Source organism: Amblyraja radiata, chromosome 13 (assembly GCF_010909765.2).
Source record: "Amblyraja radiata isolate CabotCenter1 chromosome 13, sAmbRad1.1.pri, whole genome shotgun sequence".
NCBI lineage: Eukaryota > Metazoa > Chordata > Chondrichthyes > Rajiformes > Rajidae > Amblyraja > Amblyraja radiata.
Window position 1 is genome coordinate 20524824 of NC_045968.1, and position 20375 is coordinate 20545198.

General features: G+C 42.4%; 1 protein-coding gene across 2 annotated transcripts in view; it reads left to right on the top strand.

The window, feature by feature from the left end:
• LOC116979698 (ephrin type-A receptor 3-like) overlaps positions 1-20375 on the top strand; it is a 269657-nt gene that overhangs the window by 123299 nt on the left and 125983 nt on the right. For both annotated transcript variants that reach the window (XM_033031401.1, XM_033031402.1), the window contains exon 4: positions 18714-18869. In XM_033031401.1, coding sequence (XP_032887292.1) covers positions 18714-18869 — 156 coding nt within the window. The remainder of the gene's footprint in view (positions 1-18713; positions 18870-20375) is intronic.

Below are 20375 nucleotides of genomic sequence, written 5' to 3' on the forward strand. Positions count from 1 at the left end.
GATGCTGGTAATCTTGAAATAAAAACACGAAATGCTGGAGATTCTCAGCAGGCCAGATGGCAGAGGAAATAGAAATAGTTAATGTTTCTGATTAATAATCTCATTCTAATTTTCTGCTTCCGACCAATTGTATGGTGTTGTGTTCTGGTATAACTGACCAAGTTTTCATAAATCTGTTTGTTCAAAAAATGACCCAGGGAATGGGATTTACAGGCAGATAATTCAATTGTTGCACCTTCAAGATGTAGTTACATTGTCATCTTGAAAGAGAATCAACTAAAACTATTTGTTCAGCTTAGTTTAGAGACAGTGTGGAAACAGACCCTTCGGGCCTCTGTGAAGTCATGATTAATAATAAGGTGAAAAATAGTGATATCATAAATACATTACTAACAAGCAAAGCAAACTAAATCTCTTTTTCACCAGTTTTAATTAAACTTGTCAAAATTCCATGTTTCTTTGATGTTTTATATCCCTTTCACTGGTGGTAGATTTCAAAATTTGTTTTTAGAGTCACAGACAAATGGCTTGATGGAAGCAACCTTTAAGGGCTTGATAACACTTAGAAACATAGAAAATAGGCGCAGGAGTAGGCCATTCGACAATTCAATATGATCATGGTTGATTCACTACCAGAATCACTACCCCGTTCCGACTTCCTCCCCATGCCCCTTGATTCCGTTAGCCCTAAGAGCTATATCTATTTCTCTCTTGAATACATGTATGCACGTTTTGGTGAGATTGATGTTTTGAGTATGAGTTGTAACAGATAAACACAAAGGTGCTAATGCAGCCAAAGATTCCTGACCAATTGTTTTTGTATTTACATTGATCTGTTCTAGTAATGATCCAGAGGTTCAAGGAAATAAAAGACACAGCTCTGAGAGCAAAATAATATATATATTTTTTTTTAAAAGCTAATACAACTTTGCCTCTTTAGATACTGATCAAGATTCAGCAGCCTTGAATTTCTGAAGCTGAATGGAGTACAGAAAATTACTGCGTTTGGAATGAAAAATCGCCCTATCATCATTGCTTAAAAAGTGCCTTCGTAAAAAGAATAGAAAAGCAATTGGTTTAAGGTGTCTTTTTTCGAGGATTAGTTATTTTGCCCGTGGCCATGTAATAATGTCTACTGATCTTGTGTCATGCCCATTCATTTTACTTGGACAGTTAAAAAGCTGATTTGGTTTAGACATTCGGGAGCTTTCTGCTGAACTATATAGAGAAGACTTTGTAAAATCTGCCCCTGCTTCTGTTGCAAACATGAAAGTATCTGTCTGCACAGAACAATGTTGCCGATATCTGGATTATGTTTACATTCTCAAACTAACTATAGATTAGTCAGAATTCACTCCTGAATCAACCACCTTGAAACATGCACTTTCCTGGACAGATATTTATGCATTTTGGGCAAAGGATGCAAGGGGGCATGAGGAAAATGTTTTTAACTCAGAGGATTGTTAGGATCATGAATTCACTGGTTTTATAGATGATGAAACAGAATCAATCATTGTCTTCAAAAGCAAATTATTTAGATATGATATTGTAGGACTATGGGGAGGGGGCGGAAAGAGCAGGTGGATGGGACTGTTAGGATCCCACAGATGTGATGGGCTGAATGGTCACCTCCTGAGCCATAAAACAATTCTATGATTCCTCTGGAGCACATATGGAAAATGCCGTTGGTTTGATTGAAAAATAAAATGGCCAATTGAGGAGCATCTAAGTATTGGCACTAAATAGCCCAAGTTAAATGTCTAATGCCATGCTTCATATGACCAAAATGCACAGTGTTTATTGCTGTTTTGTAGATCTGAGATGAAATTGTTTAGTTGGCCTCTACAGGTCGGAGAAGGTATTTGGGAGTGTGAATGTGTACGGCTAATGTGAAACCCACAGACCACCATATGGAACACGAGGTGCTTCAGCGCAGTTAAGTGGTGGTGTTTTCTTTCCAACGCGTAGACTTGACTTTGGTGTACTCTGTGTTCTGAATCCATTCAGTGCATGGATTTGAGGTTCTCATTGCCAGCCCAAATACGCCCGCTTCACTTTGAGGAGTCGTGAACCAGGGATTCCCAGGAGCTGATGATGATTTTAAAAGCCTTGAGTAAATTCTTGAATCTTTTCCTCTTGTAATCTCTTTATTAAAATCTGGTTGGGAATGCCCAACAACATGCCATAGAACAACCTGAAGAAGGGTCTCGGCCCGAAATATCATCCATTCCTTTTCTGATGTCACTGATTGTCACTGGGAATATCCTGAAGGAACGATGCATGGAAAATTGAGACTTTAGGTGTGCATTAGATGCAGAAGACAAACATTTTCTTTAAACTCTGGAAAGTGTCTATTTTCATGGACATACCATTGTGAAATAAGGTGCTAATTGGCTGAATTGCTAATTTTTTTAATGTAAAGGAATAAAATTTCCTAAAGAACGCCTTAATGGAAAGATACACTCAAAGAGAAACCAAGTATTAGAGGGAGCAAGAAAGACGGTAAGGAAGAGGATTTGGGGGAAAAAGTAGAGGGGGAAAAAACATTCAGGAAATAATTACAAAACAAGATTTTCAATATAGTTTGTAGTCTAGAACCCATAGCTGAACTGATTTCTTCCAGGGGGAACAATGTTATAAATCTGCATTTTATTGCCTTTATCTTCTTTGGACTTTTCTGAAACTGAAATATCCTTATCTGATTTGAAGTGCACAAAATTATGTTAATGTAATCTCTGGCATGGGCAGCAGTATCAAGGTGTTGATGAGTTGTCCTCTCATTGATGAGTGAAAAACAGATCAGAATTGTTCAGATACTTTTTACTTAGATACTGTGCTTCTTGCAGAGGATGTCATTAGCCATGTTCATCCATATTTGGATCCTGCTTACTTTTTTAGTTTAGTTTAGAGATACAGTGCGGAAACGGGCCCCTCAGCCGACCGGGTCTACGCTGACCAGCGATCCCCGCACATTAACACTATCCTACACCAACTAGGGAAAATGTTTACATTTACCAAGCCAATTAACCTACAAACCCGTACGTCTTTAGTGTGTGGGAGGAAACCGAAGATCTCGGAGAAAACATACGCAGGTCACGGGGAGAACGTACAAACTCCGTACAGACAGCAGTTGTCGGAATTCGAACCCCGGTCTCGGACGCTGCATTCGCTGTAAGGCGGTAACTCTATTGCTGTGCCACCGTGATCGTTGTTAATTGATTTTAGTGCAAGGAGAGATTTTTCTTCTGTTTTCAAAGAAAACAAAACATACCTTTTTGAGATGTCCATGGAGCAAATCCTTACCAAAAAGCAGAGAGAAACACCAATCGCTTATGTTTAAAAGCCTAATAAATTAGAAGAAAACACCATTTGCTGTATATTTAATGATCTAGTAACCGTCAACACAGTGGCATTAGGAGGGCACAATGGTGCAGAGGTTGGGTTGCTGCCTAAACAGCGCCAGAGACCAGGGTTCGATCCTGACTACGGGTGCTGTCTACATGGAGTGTATATGTTTTTCTTGTGACCGTGTCAGTTAGAGTGGAGGGAGTCTGGTAGGTGGACGGGTGCATTACAACGAGACCCAGCATCGGATGAAACTTAATGTAAAAGCGATATGTTTAAAAAAAAAATGGAAACGAAAGAAACCAGGTGCTTCCTAGTGATTTCTACTAACTTATAGAACTCAATCAGCTATTAAAGCAAAGAGGGGATTACGTTCATACAGACTGTAAACTGGAGATTAAGTTTCCTTAAACAAAAGCAATTAACCTCAAGTATTTCAGTATGCAGGCAGCATCTTTTGGAGAAAGAAAAATTGTTAATGTTCGGCTTAATGTTGTACATCAAGCGCAGGTTTACTTTGGAAACGGGCTGATTTGCTGTCTCACCAGGCGTAGCAAATTGAGAAAACCAGATGGAAAATCTTGCATGGTTTAGTTCAGAGATACAGCTTGGAAACAGGCCCTTCGGTTCTCCGAGTCCCTCTGTGCCGACCAGCGATCACCCACACACTAGTTTTATCCTACAAACTAGGATCAATTTACAGAAGCCAATTAACCTATAAACTTGCAACAGTCCAGCCAACAGTCTAATACCAAGGTATGTCTTTTACAAAGTGGACGTCTTTGCCTTTTACCTACTACCGCCATTGAGTTGGTCTTTGGTTTGTAGAGTTAATTCTTCACTAATACCCTTTGGGATGTAAAATCTGCATATCAAATAATGACATTGAGTTTAATTGGCATCTATGACTGCATCGTGGACAAAATGCAGAACCATGAAAGTTTCAGATTAACATCAATAAAACAGGAGCCACTGTTAAAGACGTTACTGCGCAAAATTTCACCCCATCATCATAAAAAAGGATTTGAAACATCAGGATATGATGTAAAGAAGTTATTGGGTTTAATAAAATAGAGTAGGATTCTATTGCATGATAATTCATAACATAGGTTATAAAACACTTTGTTGTTTTAATAAAATGTGCGGCATTAAAACTGGAAGTGAGAAAATTGTAATTCCCTGAATTTTTAGCACCATTAATAAGCTGAAAGCTAATTTTTTGGAGGGCATGCCTGTATTACATGTGTCTTTGTGATGGTTTTGAACATGAAACCAAGGAGACGTGAATTTTGCCAGAGGGAGAGACTCTGGGAGTTCTGTAGCAGGGATAAATCTTTGTCTGATGAACAGTAGCTCCTGTTTTGTTGACATGAATTTGCTGAGATTTGCAGGAGTTTGATGGTGCTGTGTTTTGTCTAAGACAAGTGTCATAGATGCAAGATTAATCTTTGCCCAAGGGTGCACAGCAACATGCATTGTGGGGTTTTTCTGCTGGATGAGAAGGCAACTAGAATCAGTTCAGATGTCCTGACCCCTACACTGAATGTGGGCAGAATGTACATCTCATTGGTAGTTACCCAGAGGGGATTAGGAGCAAAACCTAGGTCTGAGCAGATAGGAATGGCTGGCTTTCTTTGCATTGCACCACAAGTGATCATTCTGCTACCCTTGAGAATTCACTGGTGGACCTTGCTCTCAAACCTCAGGGTTGCTAGTCCAATGCCCATTTCACATTATCACCAAATGTCTCAGTAGCATGCTTGGTATTATTGATATAATACTGAGAATATTCCCTCCCCAGTATTACACAGGAATCAGGTTGTCGGATCACTGAAAAGATAGGAAAACAGGACAATTGATGAGTTGATAATAGAGAAATCAATTTAATCCAAAATATCACCATGTGTAGGAAGGAACTGCAGATGCTTGTTTACACTGAAGATAGACACAACATGCTGGAGTATCTCAGCAGAACGGACAGCTTCTCTGGAGAGAAGGAATGGGCGACGTTTTGGCTCAAGACCCTTGTGAAGGAGGGTCTCGACCCAAAACGTTACCCATTATTTCTCTCCAGAGATACTGCTTAACCCGCTGAGGTACTCCAGCATTTTGTGTCCATCCAAAATATCACAATGTGAAAAATCACGAGGATTTGAAATAAAAACAAAATCCTGGAAGAACTCACAGGATTCTGTGGAGGCAAAGGCTTGGTCAATGTTTTGGATTGTGCCCCTCCTTCATGACATCTGTTGGTCTCCATAGATGCTGTTTAACCCACTGAGATCCTCCAGCAATTTGTTTCTCACTTCAGAACACAACATGTGCAGTCTCTTGTGTCTCTAGGTTTTGAAAAACAATTGACTCTCCCATTGCGAGTAGCCGCAGGGAATCGTGAATGCCTTGCTTCCTCTCTAGATCCTTTTTACAGTGAGGTTATTGTTGAGGCTAATATGCGGATTCTACCACGGGTGGGACAAGAGGTGCTTGGCCAGTAGTTTGGGAAGTGGCAAGCTCTTTCCGAGCCTATTCCACCATTTATTGCAATCATGGTTGATCTGCTTGTAACCTCAACTTCATATTCCAGTCTACGCTCATAACTGTTCTGCCTAACCTTGCCAATTATCAATCTAGATCTGACTTAAAAATATTCAAAGTGCTGTTTCCACTGCCATGAGTTCCAGAGGGCATGCCTTTAATGTATGTGTCATAGTGTTGATTTCCAACATGAATCCAAGGAGATGTGAGTTTTGCCAGACGAAGAGACTCTGAGAGTTCTGTAGGAGGATTAAATCTTTGTCTGATTAGTGTGGGAGCAGGCCTATCACTGCTGAATAATTTAGTATTCATAAGTAACAAGAACAAAATTCGGCCATTTAGCCTATCAAGCCTACTCTGCCGTTCAATCATGGCTGATCCATCTTTCCCTCTCCCAGGCCTTTCACTATTCGGTAAGTTTCAATGAGGTCCCCCCCTTATCCTTCTAAACTACAGCGAGTACAGGCCCAGTGCTGTCAAATGCTCATCATATGTTAACCAAATCATTCCTGGAATCATTCTTGTAAACCACCTCTGAACCCTCTCCAATGCCAGCACATCCTTCCTCATTGAGTCCATATCAGGCCAATCAGAAAAATACCTATTTGTGCCCATTCTGTTTCCTGTTCATTAGGTGACCAATGTTGAGCAATATGTTTCCCTCCTACACCATACAACACTCGGTCAACCTAATGCTCCTTTCTTTTGAGGAGGTGAAGGCAGCCAGGGATTCCCATGAGTTCATGGTGATGTAATGTTTGTTCGTGAAAGCTTTGGGAACGTCTTTGAATCATTACTTCTGTCTGGTGATTTTTTGTTTTGTTTTTCTCTCACTGTGACAGAGCTCAAAACAAAGTGCCAATTTCCGCAGTCTGGTGTCAGACATGCAAACTGCCCCGTGAAGCGAACTAGGTGTCATTTGGGTCACAATGCCAGTGATGGTGGCTTGGGATAGGATGGTGATATTGGCTTGCTTATTCTTTCAGTGATTTGAAGTAATCCACAGACGTGGTGATAACTCCTCGGTTTGTTTTATAAGTAACTTTATCTCAGAAATGAACATGAGAGCAGAGATCACCCCATTAAATCATGAACTTTGTGCCACGGTTGATCATTGATCTTCAAATGCTCTTCCTCAGAGCAGAGCTGTCCTTGTGCATTGCAGGTGGACATCATGGTCTGTTGTCAGTGAGAGTCTTGAGATATTGGAGGTGGTCTGCATTTTCCAGCATTTTGGCGTGGTCTATTATTGTCAGTAGTGATGGTGTTCAATAGGAACTTGTTCTGGGGCACACTTAAGTGTAAGATCCATTCTCATGCTTCAGCATTGAATCAATTGACTCTGCCTGCAGATGCATTGAGGCATCATCTGTGCACTGCAGTGAAATGACTGAAGTTGGCATGATCATTGTCCTGGAACAGTGGGGATATAGGTGGAATCATTTTCTGTCTACAGTGGCTTGCAAAAGTATTCATACCCCTTGAACTTTTCCACATTTTGTCACGTTACAACCACAAACGTAAATGTATTATATTGGGATTTTATGTGATAGACCAACACAAAGTGGTGCATAATTGTGAAGTGGAAGGAAAATGATACATGGTTTTCAAATATTTTTACAAATAAAAAACTGAAAAGTGTGGCGTGCAAAAGTATTCAGCCCCCTTTAATCTGATACCCCTAAATAAAATCCAGTGCAACCAATTGCCTTCAGAAGTCACCTAATTAGTAAATAGAGTCCACTTGTGTGTAATCTAATCTCAGTATAAATACAGCTGTTCTGTGAAGGCCTCAGAGGTTTGTTAGAGAACATTAGTGAACAAGCAGCATCATGAAGCCCAAGGGACACACCAGACAGGTCAGGGATAAAGTTGTGGAGAAGTTTAAAGCAGAGTTAGGTTATAAAAAAATATCCCAAGCTTTGAACATCTCACGGAGCACTGTTCAATCCATCATCCGAAAATGTAAAGAGTATGGCACAACTGCAAACCTACCAAGACATGGCCGTCCACCTAAACTGACAGGCCGGGCAAGGAGAGCATTGATCAGAGAAGCAGCCAAGAGGCCCATGGTAACTCTGGAGGAGCTGTAGAGATCCACAGCTCAGGTGGGAGAATCTGTCCACAGGACAACTATTAGTCGTGCACTCCACAAATCGGACCTTTATGGAAGAGTGGCAAGAAGAAAGCCATTGTTGAAAAAAAGCCATAAGAAGTCCCGTTTGTAGTTTGCCACAAGTCATGTGGGGGACACAGCAAACATGTGGAGGAAGGTGCTCTGGTCAGATGAGACCAAAATTGAAGTTTTTGGCCTAAATGCAAAATGCTATGTGTGGCGGAAAACTAACACTGCACATCACCCTGAACACACCATCCCCACTGTGAAACATGGTGGTGGCAGCATCATGCTGTGGGGATGCTTTTCTTCAGCAGAGACAGGGAAGCTGGTCAGAGTTGATGGGAAGATGGATGGAGCCAAATACAGGGCAATCTTGGGAGAAAACCTGTTAGAGTCTGCAAAAGACTTGAGACTGGGGCGGAGGTTCACCTTCCAGCAGGACAACGACCCTAAACATACAGCCAGAGCTACAATGGAATGGTTTACATCAAAGCATATCCATGTGTTAGAATGGCCCAGTCAAAGTCCAGACCTAAATCCAATTGAGAATCTCTGGCAAGACTTGAAAATTGCTGTTCACAGATGCTCTCCATCCAATCTGACTGAGCTTGAGCTATTTTGCAAAGAAGAATGGGCAAAAAATTCAGTCTCTAGATGTGCAAAGCTGGTAGAGACATACCCCCAAAAGACTTGCAGCTGTAATTGCAGCGAAAGGTGGTTCTACAAAGTATTGACTCAGGGGGGCTGAATACTTTTGCACGCCACACTTTTCAGTTTTGTATTTGTAAAAAAAATTGAAAACCATGTATCATTTTCCTTCCACTTCACAATTATGCACCACTTTGTGTTGGTCTATCACATAAAATCCCAATAAAATACATTTACGTTTGTGGTTGTAACGTGACAAAATGTGGAAAAGTTCAAGGGGTATGAAAACATTTGCAAGCCACTGTATATTGTGGATTGGCTCCACTCTAGGAAAACAATTGTTGCAGATAAGGTGCAGCATTGTGGCAAGACAGACTGAGCAGTGTGCTAAGCTTTGCTTGGGGCCAGTCTGCACTGAATCCAGTCCGCTCTGGGTCCATTGGGAAAGAATATAGTCTGTGCCAAAATAAAGCATATATCAGATTTTATTTTAGACTTTAGGCATGCAGTGTGGAAACAGGCCCTTCGTCCCACCGAGTCCATGCCAACCAGTGATCACCCAGGAAACTAGTACTTTCTTACACGCACTAGGAACAATTTCCAATTGTATTTTACCGAAGCCAATTAACTTACAAACCTGTATGTCTTTGGAGTGTGGGAGGAAACCAGAGCATCCGCTGAAAACCTATGTGGTCACCGGGAAAACATAATACTCTGTACAGACAACACCCATAGTCAGGATCGAACCTGGGTCTCTGGCGCTGCAAGGCAGCATCTCTACTGCTGTGCCACATCCTCAAATATGGGGATGATTTTTTGCCGACTGCCATTTTTGCTAAGGATGCTCCATCGCCCCTCTCTGAATGGGTCAAAAAAGGCTGTGTACAAGGGACGCTGCCATTCCCTACATTTTTCTCTGAGTTGTTCGACAGTGAAGATCAGAAAATAGAGCAGTATTAAATAGCTGACAATGTGTCATTAATTACTGGAGCATTGGATTATTAATCTGCCAAATTAACTATAGGCTTCTCCTTACCAATTAGTTCACTAAATCTTTACTCAGCGGTTTGCTCGCTAATTGGAGAGTCTTTGCTTCCTTGCCGCTTGATATTTATTAAATAATACTTCTATTCAAATGCACCAAAACGCACTGTTGCTCCGAGGCTCGTGAACCAGATACCATAACTCACGGCATAACCAGGAAGCCATATATTCGCTTCCAGCAGGTATGGCACAATCAAATAATTTGTTGCATTAGCGTTTATTTTTTCGTGCTGTCTCTCTGAAAGCCAGGCAACGTGGGGCATTAACTCTAAAAGCTATTGATTGGCAAAAACAAGCCTGACTCTGAGGCATTAATATTTAATCAGTGTCTCCCATGTAGGAGAAAACAGTTTGGAGGGATTTCAAGTTTTTGAGCAGCCAAGTGCTAAACCTCCGTGAGATCTTAGTTTAGTTTGCATAATTGATTAGCATGACTCGCCTTGGTGAGGAAAGGTTATGATTGATGAGACATGGCTCGGACATTGAATTCATTACAATTTTTTTTAATGTTAGATTTCATAGGAAGAGCTTTCAGTTCTCTTTCATGGCAGAGCTGTAACATTGTTTCAAGTCAAGTTTATTGTCATCTGCATAAGTATGGGGAGTTACAGGTACAAAGAAAAAAGCTTGCTTGCAGCACCATTGCAGGTACATAGACTCAGACAAAAGTAAATGTTCACACATCACATGTTTTTGACCCTTCCATATCTCATTTCCCTCTGATTGATTGCAGGGGGGGGGGGGGGGGAAGCAAAAAGATAGAAAAACATAATTAGTAAAAAAAAAGTCCATGGTTCTGTTATCAAGGAAGGTTTAAGGTTGAGCAGGTTGGTTCAAGAACCTAATGTATATAAGTAGCTGTTCCTGAACGTTGCTCTGGGACTTAAAGCTTCTGTGCCTCCGGCCTGGTAGTAGTGAAGAGAAGGGGGCATGACTCGGATGGTGGGGATCCTGGTGATAGATATCACCTTGACGCAGTGCCTCGTGTAGATGCTTTCAATGGAGGGGAGTCCAACACTCTCTGTCATCTCTTGCCTTCCTATGCTTTGGAATTTCCATATGTAAGGCAGAGATAGATAGATTCTTGATTAGTTCAGGTGTCAGGGGTTATGGGGAGAAGACAGGAGAATGGGGCTAGGAGGGAGAGACAGATCAGCCATGCTTGAATAGCGGAGTAGACTTAAGCCGAATGGCCTAATTCTGCTCCTATCATTTATGACCTTATGACCTTGTATCAGGCCATGATGCAATCTGTCAGGATACTTTCTATTGTGCATCTGTAGAGTATTCGGAGATGCACCGAATTTCATTTAACTTCTAAGAAAATAGGCATGCTGGCACACATTCTTTGTGATTGCATTTATGTGATTAGCCCAGAACACTTTAAACTTTAGAGATACAGTGTGGAAACGGGCCCTTCGACCTACTGAGTCCGTGCCGTCCAGCAATCACCCCGTATACTAACACTATCCTACACACTAGGGACAATTTATAATTTTACAGAAGCCAATTAACCTACAAACCCATATGTCTTTGGAGTGGGGAGGAATCGGGGGCACCCAGTAAAAACCCACTTGGTCACATGGAGAATGTACAAACGTGGTACAGACAGCAGCTAGAGTCAGGATTGAACCCAGGTCTCTGGTGCCGTAAGGTGGCAACTCTACCATTGTGCCGTCCAGGGTAATCTGATATGTTAACACCTGTGAATTTGAAGCTGCTATCTCTCCACGACTGACCCACAATGGAAATTGCTGCATAGTCTCCCAACTTCCCCTTTCTGAAGTTGACAATTCATTTAGTTTAGTGATGCAGCATGGAAACAGGCCCACTTAGTCCACATCGACCATTCGATCACCCGTTTACACTAGATCTATGTGTACACTTTCTCACCCACTCGCTGCATGATATGGGGAATTTCACAGAGGCCGATTAACCTGAAAACGCACATCTTGGGGATGTGGGAGAAAACCGGAGCACTCGGAGGAAATCCACACAGTCACAAGGAGAATGTGCAAACTCCACACAGACAGCACCCGGGGTCAGCATTAAACCAGCTCTCTCGCGTTAAGAGGCAGCAGCTCTACCAGCTGCGCCACTGTGCTGCTCAGTTCTTTGGTCTTGTTGGCACTGAGCAACAGGTGGTTGATGCGGCCCCACTCAACCACGGAGTTGATTGAACATTGCAGAACTTATTTTCTCTTCCCTTATTCCTTTCACATGCAATCAATTTGTCAGTGAGCAAAAGCCTTAACATTCACATCATTCTTTTGCCATGCTGGTAATTTTAACATTCAATTATCCTCTGACATTCTCCCTTGCTAAATCCCACTTAGCTGGAGTGAGACTTGCTCTGATTTAAAAATGTCATCTAATTTCGAGACACTCAGAAAATATGGGGTTGAATTTACTCGAGTGGGTTTACCATCTGCTTCATTCCTTCACATCAAAAATACACACCATTACTGCAGAGCAGGTGTGAAGTGAAGTTAAACATCCCCAACATACTCTCATGCATTAATTCCAACACTTTCAAAGCCAACAGCATGGTGCTCAAGCTTTTTATTCAGTAAACTCTAAACATCGATTGAAGTGAAAGCTTGGAGCTAGATCGGGCATGATGGAGTGATTGGAAATTATAGTGGATTTAAAAATATTTCTTGAAGGGTTTATATTTGTTAGTACTCTGTAAAATGCTTTCAAATGTTAGCTAACGTTTTGCTTTTGGTTTAGTTTAGTTTGGAGATACAGCGCGAAAACAGGCCCTTCGGCACAGAGTCCTCACTGACCAGTGATCCCCGCATATTAACACTATCCTACACACACTAGGGACAATTTTACATTTTTATACCAAGCCAATTAACCTACAAACCTGTACGTCTTTGGAGAGTGGGAGGAAACTGAAGATCTCGGAGAAACCCCACACAGGTCACGGGGAGAAGGTACAAACTCCGTACAGACAAGCACCCATAGTCAGTATTGAACCCATGTCTATGCCGCTGTGAGACAGCAACTCTACCGCTGTGCCACCGTGCCGCCTGGTTGACAAAAGAAGAACTTTGTTGTTGGCATGCAGAGTACCTGCTGGCAATAACGTCATAGGAAAGTGGAAGGATTTATTCTTTGCAGGAAGCGGAAGAAGCCAGCCGAAGGTACCTGATCAATACTGGATTTGTTTCAACTGCACTTTTCCTCTTCCTAGTCTCGGTGCTGTCCTGCCCTGTCCCTGCACATGCATCTCTCTTGACAAAATCTGGGTCCATTGCCAAATTGTAAGTGGAGCTTTGCCCATTACAATCAGTGCTCCCTGCTCTGTAACACAAACCCTGACAGCAGTGCACCTTTCAACAAAGGAAATAGAAAATTTAAATCAACCAATTTTGGCTGAATGAATCTAAATCGCAGCTGGATTAAAATAAAAATCAACGCACTTTGTGTAGAGGAAGATTCTGTGGATTCTACACATTGTATAGATTGCACACTACAGTTGTCCCAGGCGTGGAGCAAGGCATTAAAATGTGATCTGGCATCTTGCTGAGTCTAGCTGTAAGTCAGGATCTAAAATTAAACACATATCATGGTGACAGCATCTGTGCATCATTTGAGTACATTGGTTGAAATAATCTTCATAGTCAAACCGCAATGCCTTTTTAATAAAAAGGTCAATGTTGAGTGTATGATAGAGCAAAGGCCACCATTGATACTTGAAGCAACTCAGTTACCAGCAGGCCTGTTGCGCTGGTGCAAGTAAGAATTTCATTGTTCCTGACTCTCTTTGAAGCAGTTGCATACTTCGCATTATTTCAAAGCATTTATTTTAGTGATGTCAGCGTGGAAACAGGCATTTCGGCCTACACAGTCTGCTCTGATCGACGATCACCCGTACACTGGTTCTATGTTAGACCTGTTTCACATTCTGCACCCTAGGGACAACTTACAGTGGCCAATTAACTTACAAACCCGCATGTCTTTGGAAAGTGGGAGAAATCCGGAGCACCCGAACAAAATCCGCAGTCACAGGGAGAGCGTACAGACTCTGCACAGACTGCACCAGTAGTTAGGATTGAAACCGGGTCTGCATTGTAAGCTAGCAACTCTACCGCCACGTCACTGTGCCACCCCAATGGCCGCAATTGTCCTCACTTTCCTATTGTTTTTGTTTGCTTTTGTGTTTTATCCATATCTGAAAATAATTGACTTCCTTACTGAGACATGGTTTACATGTACTGAATGCTCTCTGTATTCAATGACTATTAAGCAAGCATGATCATTGATGATGAGTATCAGTGGGTATCTAATTATAGCTGGCACCACAGCGATCCAGTCCTCAGTCAGCATTCTGAATACATTCTCTGCAAAAGACTGCTAGTTAGCTCTAGACAGATTAAATAATTTCTCCTCATCTAACCAGAGGATGCTGAAACCAATCGGCATATTTGTCTGCAAAAAACAAAGTGATGGAGGAAATCATTAGGACAGGCAGCATCTGTGAAGAGAATGAATAGACGATATTTTGGATCGAGACCTTTCTTGAGCCCAAAACATTGCATATCCAGTCCTTCTGCAGACGCTATTTGACCCACTGAGTTTCTCCAACCTTTGGGTTTTCCAGCATCTGCAGTTTCTTTGTGTCTGGCATATTTGCCTCTCTTTTACAGATCAGAAGCAGAACTTAGTGAGTTGTCAGGATGGCTTGCTTCCTTTTGAATTCCACACACACTTGAATCATAGAACTGTGTAGCGTGGAAACAGGCCCTTCGACCCAACTTGCCCACCCAAGCTAACATGTCCCAACTGCACTAGTGCCACCTGTCTGCATTTGGCCCATATCTCTCCAAACCTGTCCTACCAATGTACCTGCCTAACTGTTTCTTAAATTCTGGGATAGTCCCGGCCTTAACTACCTCCTCTGGCAGCTCGTTCCATACATCCAGCACCTTTTGTGTAAAAAAGTTACCTCTCAGATTCCTATTAAATCTTTTCCCCTTCACCTTAAACCTATTCCTCTGGTCCTCGATTCACCTACTCAGGGCAAGAGACTCTGTACATCTACCCAATCCATTCCTCTCACTTTGTTTTTTAAATCCTTCGGCTTGCTTTTTTCTCCTTCCACTAATTTGCTCCCAGCGCCAAGACTGATCCTGCCAGGTGGAGCTTTTTTTTTAACATGGAACAGAACAGCACAGGAACAGGCTCTTCAGCCCACAATGTTTGTGCCGAACATGATGCCTGGTTAAACCGCCTAGTTTTGTCTCTTTGACTTGCTTTCGCTACGCCAATATGTGCTGGCATAATTTTTGATAATTTGTTTAAAAACTGTTATAGGTTGTAAAAAGTTCAATTATGCTGATATTCCTAAATATTTCCTGTCATAATGACAATGGCCCAAAAAGGTCACCATATGCTTAAAGTATTTAAAATGCCCCGACTGTAGCTTCATCACAAATATTAATTGTTCAGTTAATTTATGACTCACTAAATTTAGTGTTAGACTTTTACTTGGTATGTGACTAAATGTCACTGCACAATGGTGGGAGGTGTCACATCCGCCATAGCTTCCTTACGTCCTTTTTGTGGAAAATGTGAGTATTGTTGCCATTGGAGTTGAACCGTTGATAACTTGTGGAAAAACTAGGTTTCATCCAGGATTGAGAATACAAACATGCAGTGATGAACTTGAGAGCAGAACCACCTCTAGTTGAACTCTGAGCTGTAATAAAGCACATGAAAATTGCATTTGACCATTCAGCTCATGCATGCAGCAATGTCCCTCGTGATCCCTCGTCAATGGTTCAATCATCCTTCCCGACTGTAGTCTGAAATGCTATGACATTTGTGCTGGGGAGATCTGGAGACGGATCTTTATTCTAAGACTTGTCTGGGAAGGAGATCCAGCTGACTAAAATAGTTTTTCCACCATCTTCCGGTCTATTTATTGCAATCTATCTTTTGAAACTAAAGTGAACTAAAGTAAGGGGCAAGCAGTTATTGCAAGGGCTCAATGTTTCTCATTGCACTAGCAGAAGAAGTCACAGTCATTGAAGAGTTGTCTTAATTGATCACTTTTTATGTTCTGCCTGCTTGTAACATTGTCTGGATGTTTCCCAAAACTTAGTGCTAAAGTAGCAATATATCTGCCATTTTTGATTGTCAACCTGTGATATTGTAATAGATCATGCTTTATTTCTATCTTGGCTCAATAAAGTTGAGCGCACGATAATACGTCTCAGTAGGAAGATTGTGGATGCTATATCACCCTTGGTCAATACCTTTGCTCAGTGGTACAACTGGTAGAGCAGCTGCCTCATAATGCCAGAGACTCTAGTTCAATTCTGATCCCCAATACCGTGTGTGTGGAGTATGTACATTCATCCTGTGACTGCGTAGGTTTACTCTGTGTTCTCCAGTTTCTTTGCGCATGCCAAAGGCGTGTGGGTTTGTTGGTTAATTGGCCTCTGTGAATTGCCCCTAGTGTGTAACTATGGATGAAAAAGTTGGATAACAGAACTAATGTGAACGGATGGTCATTGGTCGGCATGAACTTGGTGGCCTGTTTCCACACTGTATCTCTGGACTAAACAAGATAGAAAACAAAAGATAGATGCAAAACGTCATAGACTGATGTCACCCCAGCAGTGTGAACATTGACTTCTCTAACTTCAAGTAACCCTTGTATTCCCCTCTCCCCATCCCTCCCCCTTCCTAGTTCTCCAACCAGTCCGACTGTCTCCGAGTGCTTTGTTGTTATCTTCTCCCAGGTAACAATGATCTATTCTACATTTTCCTTGATCTCCACCCGTCTTGCCCTGGTTTCACACCTTGCACTTCCTTATCTATGTACCTCCCTCTCCCCTGACATCAGTCTGAAGAAGGGTCTTGACCCGAAACGTCACCCATTCATTTTTTCCACAGTTGCTGCCTGTCCAGCTAAGTTACTCCATCATTTTGTGTCCATCTTGGGTTTGTGGGTTAAATGACTTCTGTAAAAAGTGTGTAGGATAATGTTAGTGTACAGGGATCGTTGGTCAGCGCAGACTCAGTGGGCCGAAGAGCCTATTTCCACACAGTATCTCTAAAGTCAGTAGGGGGCTTGAGGGGCCAAGTAGCTGAATTCTGCTCCTAATTTATATGTTCTTAAATCTGATTACACAGCTTGGTAATGGAGAGAATCATTGGATTTGAGCAAATTCATGCTGTTGTGTGACATTTATTTTAGCTATTTAATTCATGTTGAATGGTACTTTATTGTCACATGTACCTTGGCCTATTTGTGTACAGTTCAATCAATCAATCAATCAATCAAAGGCTTTATTGTCATTCAAAAATACACCAACAAATGCAAGTCTGAATGAAATGTTGTAGCATCTGGCTCACCGTGCAACATAAAATAACAAAAGGAAAAAATAGATAAAAAGATAAAATAGATAATAGTGGCAGCACATTATATGGAATTCAAGAGTCTGATGGCTCGGGGGAAGAAGCTGTTGTAAAACCTGGCCGTTCTGCTCCTTATACTGCGATACCTTTTGCCCGAGGGCAGCAGAGTGAACAGTCCGTGATGGAGATGTGTGAGGTCTTCTATAACGCTGTTGGCCGTGGACAAGCAACGTGTGCACGCAATTGAAGGAAGAGAAGTCCCAATGATTTTTTTCAGCCGTCCTCACCACTCTCTGCACGGACTTCCAGTCGGAGGCTTTGCAGTCCCCAGACAGAGATGCAGCTGGTCAAAATGCTCTCTTTGGTGCCCCTGTAGAAAGTGGTGAGGACGGGATGGGGGAGGTGAGCTCTTCTCATCTGGCGCAGAAAGTGCAACCGCTGCTGTGTTCTCTTAACTAGTGATGCGATGTTTTGTGACCAGGTCAGACTGTTCGTGATCTGCACCCGCAGGAACTTAGTGCTACTGACCAACTCCACATCGATATCATCTTAAGCCCCTGTCCCACTTAGGCAATTTTTTCGTCGATTACAGATGACTAGGCTGTTGTCACATGGTCGTGGGGTGAAGCCTGTATGGTCTTGAGTAGCTTCCTCAAATCGCCTAAAGAGTCGTAACGTTTTTCTGGTCGCCGCTGGATTTTTTAATTGTTCAAAAGGTTTCGGTGACTGTGGGCTTGACGTAGCTTGTCTTCTCCTGTCGTAGGTGCTGTCGCCAGGATGACGCAGGTTGTCGCCCGGTGACGTTAGTTGTCTCCGGGTGCTGACTTTGGTGAATTCCATTGGCGACTATCTATGTAAACCTACGTCAACCGGTGACAGGTACTGGCGACTGAATTGTCTTCAGTTGTCACCGACCGGGTCGTTGCTTGCCATAGCTTGTCACCGGTGGACGTAGGTTGACTTTGGTTGTCGTAGGTTGTCGCCTGTGTGGTCGTAGGTGGACGACCGGCATTAGGTCGTCCTAATGGGTCGCCGGTTGTCGGTAGCTTGCTGTAGCTTGACGTCGACTAGAGGTAGGTTGTCATAGCTTGTCGTAGACATTGTCGTGTGGGGGAGGGGGGGGGGGTCCAGTCACCGCTTTTTCGGTTACCTGCTACGACTGTGACAGTCGCCGGCACTCACCGAAAAAATCGCTTGAGTGGGACAGGCCCTTTACTATGCATATGCACAATCATACTGAAGTTCAAGAGTGTAAGAATTACATTGAGCCGTACACTTGGGTCACCCATATTTCCAGTTATGTTCAATCATATCTGTGCCTCTGTGTGAATGATTCCTCCTGTGCTCTTCCTTTTGCAAGTTAATTAAAACTTTTGTTGGCACTTTGTGCCTTGCTGGGAAATGGTAGGTGATTTTATTTTTGTATGTGAAAATCATGAAGCTTTTGTTACTGTTGAGGTCTGTGTTGAATATTTTGAGTTGTATGTGTTCTTGTTACAGGTCTCGGTTACTGATGGTAAAAAGAATTAAGAGCAGGTTTATACAGAGCATATAACACTGGTGCAATGGATCTACACCAGTACTGAAGTAATTTATAATGATTTGTGTGAACGTGTTTTAACAGCTTCTTTTGCTTTGTTTCTAGCCTGCCGGCCTGGTTTTTACAAGGCTTCCTCCATGGATGCATACTGCATGAAGTGCCCACCTCATAGCTACTCGCCTCAAGAGAGCTCATCCCAATGTACCTGTGAAAAAAGTTACGACAGAGCAGATTCGGATCCCAGGGCAATGCCGTGTACAAGTAAGTGTAGAGTAATACCAGAGTTACTAAAGCCTACACAATACTGTGGAGGACTAATCTTTCAGAAGTGCATGATGTTTAGAGCACCATCTCTTTCAGAAGTGACTTGATGTTAAGATTGAGCAGTCCTGTAGTGTTCCTTGGTCATTGATGTCGTCCAATGAAATATTTACCATAAACTGCCTTAATAATACTCATTGTGGAATGATGGTTTTGAAATAACTTTAAAAAAATTTAGTTTGCTTTAAATCAGCTTTTAGTGGTTCGATGATTGTATGTTTAAACGTCAACATCAAATTAAGTTCTAAACAGAGTTTGTTGCAGGAGTTAAAGTCAAAGATTGATAAAGTTCATGGGGTTGCTGTTGCCATCCATTGATCACAGGGTTTGTGGAAGGTTTGCCTGGGAGTCTGCATTTAATGGGCATTGCAGTGGCAGCAATGGTTGTCTCAGTCAGGAGTCCCTCAGACTATTCTGCAAAGTATGGTTGGTGCCAAAGCTGCATGAGCAACTAAACGGACACTGAACGTGTGTGAGATGAGAAATGCGTTCCCTGTGAGTTGGGTCTTTTTAGAGCTACAGCACGGAAAAAGGTTCTTCACCCCACCGAGCCCGCGCCGACTAGCGATCACCCTGTACAAGAGCACTAGGGACAATTTACAATTTTATCGAAGCCAGTTAACTTACAAAACTGTCTGTCTTTTGAGTGTGGATGGAAACCGGAGCACAGAAAGAAAACCGATGCGATCACAGGGAGAACGTGTACATTCCTTACAGACAGCATCCTTGGTCAGGATTGAACCCGGGTCTCTGGCGCTGTAAGACAGCAACTCTACTCTGCGCCACTGGAAGAGGATAGCGATAAAGCCACTTGGGTCCGAGGATGAGGTTGGAGAAGTGGCAGGGCAATGGTGGTGTGAGGATGGCTCAAAGCTGGTAAAGTGGTTCAGGTGGGTAAGGGGGATGTAAGAATGGCTGGCAGGCATAACTACAATTGCTTTGTACCTTCGGATCGGGTGTGTCAAGTGAGAGGGCTTTCAACACTGAGAGGGAGGGTTCAGGCAAGGAGGGGTATACTGGAGCTCCAGTGCACTAGTGGTGCAAATATATCAGCATATATTTATAGTCTTTTATCCAGAGTGAGGAATCAAGAACCATAGGTCGTAGGTTTAATATAAGATGGGAAAGATGTAATAGGTACATGAGGGGCATCTTTTTCACTCAGAAGTTGCTGGATATAAGAAACGAGCTGCCAGAGGAGGTTGTTGAGGCATGTACTACAACTACATTTGAAAGTCATTTGGATAGGTACATGGATAGGAAGGGTTTAGAGCGATATGGGCCAAATGCGGGCTGGTGGGACTAGTTTAAATGGGGCAACTTGGCCAGCATGGGCAAGTTGGCCCGAAGGGCCTGTTTCCATGCTGTACGACTCAATATTGAATGATACAATCTAGCTCCTATTCCTTTCCCTTGATGTCTACCTCTTCTGACTCCATCTTGGAT